General features: G+C 36.3%; 1 protein-coding gene across 1 annotated transcript in view; it reads left to right on the forward strand.

The window, feature by feature from the left end:
• Positions 1-2,960: 2,960 nt before the first annotated feature.
• The window catches only part of sort1b (sortilin 1b), a gene marked incomplete at its 5' end in the record, with an annotated part of 12,322 nt that continues 8,390 nt past the window's right edge, over positions 2,961-6,892 (forward strand). Inside the window, 8 exon segments of the mRNA XM_024293546.2 lie at positions 2,961-3,400; positions 4,455-4,514; positions 4,601-4,674; positions 4,760-4,862; positions 4,960-5,121; positions 5,562-5,635; positions 6,470-6,519; positions 6,719-6,846. Of these exon segments, the coding sequence (XP_024149314.1) occupies positions 3,146-3,400; positions 4,455-4,514; positions 4,601-4,674; positions 4,760-4,862; positions 4,960-5,121; positions 5,562-5,635; positions 6,470-6,519; positions 6,719-6,846 (906 nt within the window).

Here is a 6,892-nt window from a genome sequence, read left to right on the forward strand (position 1 = left end):
ATCTGTGATTAATTAGCTACTAATCACCCATTAGTACTTGATGGATTGTTGGAGCATAGTGTAGTGTACAGAACACATTCTGATCCAACAATCCATCAAGTGGTTTGTCTTTGTAGCTTACCAAAGTTGAACTGAAATATTTTAAAAACATTTCAGAAAATCAAACTGAGATCAGTTAGCACAAATAGAATTCAGGTACCACAACTTTAGCTGTATTTTCTTTCTTTGAAAAGGTAATTGGGTTTAAGAAGTTATAGCTAAGATGCACCAACAAGAATGAAATAAAATGTTTTATTTAATTCCTTGATATGATCCTAAATGTAGCACAGAGTGTCTTATTTTGAAAAGAGGTCTTTTTTAAGTCATTAACTATTTTAGATTTTTTTTACACTGTTTTCATTATGTTTCTTTTTTTTTATATATATATTTAAGCCCAAAAGGATACTAAAAAAAATATTTATATTTATCATGATAATACCATTAATACAGCAAAGTAGTGTTTATTTTTCTAAATGGTGAAGTCAGACTTTGTGGCTCCTATTGGGTTGGGGTCTGGGAGAAAGAAATCCACCTGAATGGACTCTAACCCAACGGTGCAAACACTATTAGTGTTCACAAGAGGGCGCTATTGGGTTGGAGGAAAGTCCATATTTTCCCAGAACTGTTGTGCAGCCATCTACAGACCTCAATACCGGTACATATTTTTTTGTCCACAAACCAGAATAATAAACTTATCTATGAAAAAGAGTCTTTGTAGAACAGTTATTCGGGCCTGTTTACAATTGATTGCCCACTTTTGTAAATATTCATACAATAAATTGAAAATGTAACACCTCTCTTATCAGCATTTTTGTAAACTCTCCAAAGTTAATCGAAACAGGTATTAGTTACAAAGTTCTAGCTGTTTCTAGCATAAAGAAAATAGTAAATAACCCTTAAGGCTGCATAAACAGACATGGCAATATTGTTTATAATGATTGTGTCGTCCTTTCTCAAAAGTGGGTCAAATGTGATCTGATAGATAGATGGATCTGTATTTGTTGTTGTCATAGGTAGAATGAGATTTAAAATGCTTCTTGGTCAGTGCAACATTCATACCTTAAAAAAAACTTATTTCATTAAATTGCCGTCATTGATATGGAGATTTATTAACACATCCTGCACAAATTTAGCATGAGCTTCATAAAATTTGCAAGCTACATTTATAAATTCACAAGCAAAACATACTCAAGTATTAGCTTGTAAATTGTGTTGGAGTCAGTATAGTAAAAAAAAAAATGCTTTAGTTAGCTGTGGTTTTACACCAAGACTCGCCAGTGCTTGTCAAATCCAGAAGAGTGGTATGATATAAAGCTTCATCGCATGACTCATGTGTTCTTGTATTCATGAGCATTCTAAACTCAATTGAATTTAATCAGTTTGGCCCTTAAATGCTGATTATGGTATTCATATATATATATATATTAAAAAAAAACAATTTAGATATTTTTTTCTCAGAGTGAACATCTCAAATGCATGGAGGCATCTTTGTTCATCAATGAGAAAAAGAACACATCTCTGTAGATTAGACTGACTTTGTGAGAAGAGCGGAAACTCGAATATAGGAACAAAAAAAAAATTGATACACTTGAAGTTAGAAAGCACATTGAAATGACAACCTGTTCAAAGAGAATAACAACTTTTTTTTTAGATTTAGGTGAAGTCAAATGTTGTTGCAGTTCCCCAGACTTGTTTGGTTGGTTTAGCCACACCAAAAGTTAAGAATGAGGAAACGCAAACACAAAGCATGACAATCTGAGCCAGTTCTCCCACATTAACTGCAGTTTCTGTTAGTACAAAGAGATACAATATTCTGCTTCGGGTACCAGAAAGTCTGCAAAAGGACTAAAAATATCTAGTTTTAAGTCATTTTTTGGTCAGTATTTCAACCAGGTCCAAGACTATTAAATTATTTTTTTTTGGTTTGTACCACATGACTACTTGTCATGAGTTTGATGAAACAAGAGCCCATCACATGGACTAATTTAATCAGGACAGTGAGAATTAGCCTTTAATTTAGTTATATAAATTTAGAACGAGTGGGTTTAAAAGCAAAAAAATCTGCTGCCATGTTTGAAAAACTTTTTTGCGTTAAAGTTTACTGCTTAAAAATCCCAATAACGAAACAAAAACTAAAACACAAAGTGCTAGAAGAAAGTACCAGTTTTTCTGAGATGACAGATTGCTCAAATTCTGTCCTCTGCCCTGCACTTTGTTGTATTCTAACTAATCTTTCACATTTCACCTCATCCTTCCTATGTTGAAAACATTCGGTTTTGGAGCAACTGTCTTTCACAGTACAGGAAATTGGAACACTTTTGGGGTTCTTTGCTTCTGTTTTTCTGTTAGATATTTGCTGTTAGTTATTTGTTTAGTAATTGCGAGAAGATTAACGAAATAATTGACAATTCAATGGAGAATACATGTGTTCAAAATAAATATAAAAAACACACACACACAATAAATAAAACCATAATTGTCCCTGTTATTGTGTAGGTGTTTTACTTTTTATATAATTCAATTTCTAGTTTTCTTAATTTCTTTCCTGAACGTTAAGTTACTTTAAAAAAAAGTATTTCCTCCGTGTCAAAGAACCTTAGATTTCTGTTTATATGTTAAATAGATAGATGTGACTGCATTGCTGTGCTCTTCAACCTACCGTGACAGGCTGACAGCTAATTATAAGGTTTGCGTTTGTGACACCCACAGATCAAATTTCGTCCAATCAAAAAGCAGGGGCGGAGCTCGTGGAGGAATCAGCGAATCAGATTAGCCTCTCCTGTACAGTCCATTCCTCCTGATTCCGACCTGCAGACAGTTTTTATCATCGTAAGCGTGTAGTCTTGTTGGCAATGCAGGTGCTGCGAGGAAATTTGATATAAAACCTTTTGAATAATTTGCAAGAAAATATTTATATATTTTTGCTCCAACTGTTCGAGTTTTGAAGTGATTTGAATCCCGAAATAGTATCTGGCAGGAGGACTGTTTTTCTTTTTTTATCCTTGATGTCATCCGCGGTGGAGCCGTAGCATCCTTTAATTCCTGTACAACACCAGGATAAACAACTATTTTTATTTTTTATTTGAGTGCTACAATAGCAGGGAAGATGGGACTTCTGCTGCAATGTGTCCTGCTGTTTTGTGTCAGCGCTCTCATTGCCGGCTCCGATTTCGATCAGAAACCCATATCCCAAACCCGGTCGGCTTTTGTGAGGCACCCCAGCGCGGAAGATAGAACCGCAAAAATCGAGAAGAGGTCTCTGACAAGCCACAGGATCAGAAGAAGGAGAAGCACTGAGCCGGGCGATGCCTGTAAAACGCTCACGGGATACGACAGCAAGTTAGCCGACAACACTCATCCTGTAAGTTCCTCATTAAGGTCCCGCCGCAGGTCACAGTCCCACTTTTGTCGCAGAAATTGACGCTCAGGTGCTAAACAGGTGCACGAGCGGGCCTAATCACTTCTCCGGCGCTGTGAGAAATCCATCCGCTGACGGGCTACATCTCGCCTGTCAACACGAAACCAAGAGTTAACTACTGTCACACCCAGGATTAGTTTATCGTTTTAACACTGCGTTTATTCAACAAAAATGTTATTTTTTTTTACTTTAAAAAATTAATGTGTTATACATTATCTTTTGTCCTGTCGTTTTTCAATGTTGTGTGTTTGTAGAGCTGTAGTAAAGCAGTGACAACACCGTCCTGGCAGCAGGCTTAAGCTTTTACCTTTACCAAGGTTGCTCTGATACTTTTGACCTCTGTTGTTTTCAAAGCTTAAAGCTCTAGTTTGTATCTAACTGGAGTAAATTATTCAGCTGATTTGTCAACTCTGAAAATGTTAGCATCCATATTGGTAACTATTTCATAAACTTGGTTGTGAAAGCAGTGAACAAACAGGAAATAGTCCTCTAATGCTTAGACTCAACTACCGGGATGTGTTTTATTACAGGTTTCTTAAACTTGCTGCACCACTACACTACCCACAACACAAACAACACTGACTTCATCAGAGTCCTGTGCTGCTTATTTGCCTAGCTCACACTGCCATGTGATCAACTTTTCATTGCAGCCTTTGTGTATGCTTGGTTTCAGTAATCTGAGGTCTACAGTTCTTAGAAGCTGAGCCTTGCTTTCTGTTTGGTGTGTTACTCTCAGTTTGACCAACCTGTTTGAGAGTTTCTGACCATTAAAAGCTTGTTGAATTTGCTCACAATTCATCTTGAAACCTTCAGTTTGTTTGCATGTATCTGTTTTTAAAGAGGAAGTCGTCCGGCGTGAAAGGTGTTAGTTACCTGATACACTTGTTATAGCATTGTTTTGTTTCTTTGTGAGTCACTCACAGCTGATTAACCTCCTTGCGCACTTTTAAAGCTTACTGCGGCTTTAAAAACTGATGGTTTTCTGTGTTTTTCTCAGTACATCTTCGATGACCTGAGTGGCTCGGTGTCTCTTGCCTGGGTCGGAGATGGCACCGGGGTGAGTGGTTTAACTAGCATGACTCGGCAGTAGTAACTGATACATGCTCTGCTTCCCCCCAAACTTAAACCTCCGTTCCTTAACAGGTCATTCTGGCTTTGACGACATACCAGATGCCCTTCTTTTTGTTTAAATTTGGACAGTCCAAACTGTATCGCAGGTGAGTTTCATGCTCTTGCATGTTAGTTAGAATCTGTTTTGCATTAGGCCATTGCTTAACTTTGCTCCGCCCACCTGTTTCCTAGTGAGAACTACGGGAAGTCATTTCAAGATGTAACCGACTTAATCAACCACACTTTCATCTTGTCTGACTTTGGCATTGCTATTGGTCCAGAGAAGTCAGGAAAAGTAAGGTTTACATACATCACTTCATGGAGTTTGTAGATACAAAAGCAAACAAAGGGATGTGTGCTGATGAGAGTTATTTAAAAACTCTGCTTTTTAGGTAATCCTAACAGGTGAGGTATCTGGAGATGACAAGCCTCGGATATTTGTTTCTGATGACAGCGGGAAGAGCTTCACGCACCATGATTTGACCTTTATGCCCCTGACTCAAATGAGTTACAATCCGGAGGATTCAAATGTTCTCTTTGTCTTTAGCAGCAAAGTAAGTGAAGAATAAAACTTTTGTTAGATGAAACATGAGTATGGATGGATGTTGGACCAAAAATATCAGATGATATATTACATCATCGTCTGTAAAAGAAGACATCTGACACTTTAAACCACTTTAAAATTAGGATTTTATTTACATGTTATGCATTTTTTTTAGTAAATATTATATTTAAAGGGGGAGCCATAAACTGTGAGATTATTTTAGTTCATCAGATGATAGATTTAGTGGGTAAAAGTGTTGCAGCTTGATTCATGAAGCATGAAAAGAAACACACTTGTGTAGGCTAACGAGAAAACACAGAACAGATTAAAGACATGCAGTGTAGATGTGTGGTTTTTGTGTGACTGTTGAGACTTAACACTTCATAAACACAGCTCATTTACTAGTTTGTGTGAAAAGCTGGTGCTAAAATAAATTTGTTCCGTTTTTAGAAGGAACTGTGGCTTTCTGAAGATTTTGGCAAAAGTTGGAGAAAGATCCACGACATGGTGTGTTTGGTGAAATGGTAAGACACAAGACAAACTGTGTGAATTCTGTACACTCATGTCATAAAAGACTCACACTTAAAGATCCGCTCCTATGAAAATCCAGTTTAAAAACTGCATAATCATAATTTAAAGACCACTGGGAACACTTTTACGATAGATCTAAAGATTATTGGAGTGGGACTTTAAGACCTTGTAAAATTTGACACTAAAAATTTATCAAAAGTATACATCAGTGTGACATGTAAATCATTTCAGGAAGTTGTTTTATCAGTATAATTTTATTCAGTGTTAGCTTCCTCAACCATTGGTTTCTATGTTCAAAGTGTGCAGCAAAATGTTTTTAATATGATCAGATCTTCCTGTTTGTTTTGCACTAACATTAGGGAAGTCAATTTTCCCAATATATGTTTTGAAAATAGTCTTAAATAAAGATTTGTGCAACAAACGTATCACCAACTGGCGGGAAAGTTGCATATCACTCAGTGACCTTGTTAAATGCTGTTATCCTTATCAGTTGGGATGAAAGTACTCCAAGAATGTGCCGTTTCATTTTAACTACCGGTGTGGAGATAAAAATGTCTAAAAAAAAAAGTTAATTAACAGAAAACATCCTGATATAGAGCTTCAACGTTGAAGATTAATCTCCGAGTGCACTGATCTTCCTTGACTTAGAACTTTTACTCAGAACAATAACTGGAACAGGACTTTAGCTTACTTTAATCATTTAAAGATAAGATGGTTTACTTTATTAGTTTTTATTTTACTTTTCTATTTACTGTCATGATTTTACTAACAAATATTCCCATCCCAACTTTGCTGAAGTATGTATGATTATTTTTATCTTCTTTTAGGGGAAGTAAAAACACCATCTACTTTACGACCAGCAAAAACGCATCGTGCAGTAAGTCATCCTGTTTCTAAGCAAACATGACAAGAATTTTAACCTACGGCAAATCTGTTAAAAGCAAATGTTAGTTTCTCATGTAAAAATATGTGGGATGTATTTGTGTTAAAATGAAATAATAAGACTCAATTTGGCTCATGTGTTTAGGCATTTTCACGTAGTTTTTGTATGTTTGTAAGCTGTTTGTATATTTTAGGTGATCGGGGAGTCTTAGAACTGAAGAAAACCACAGACTACGGTAAAACCATCAAGACCATCGCCAATAAAGTCTACTCCTTTGGTCGTGGGGGACGCTTCCTTTTCGTCTCTGTAATGACCAGCCAGGTCAGTTCACAGATGTGTTTTGGCAAGAATCTGGCGATACGATATA

Source organism: Oryzias melastigma, linkage group LG7 (assembly GCF_002922805.2).
Source record: "Oryzias melastigma strain HK-1 linkage group LG7, ASM292280v2, whole genome shotgun sequence".
NCBI classification, from domain to species: domain Eukaryota; kingdom Metazoa; phylum Chordata; class Actinopteri; order Beloniformes; family Adrianichthyidae; genus Oryzias; species Oryzias melastigma.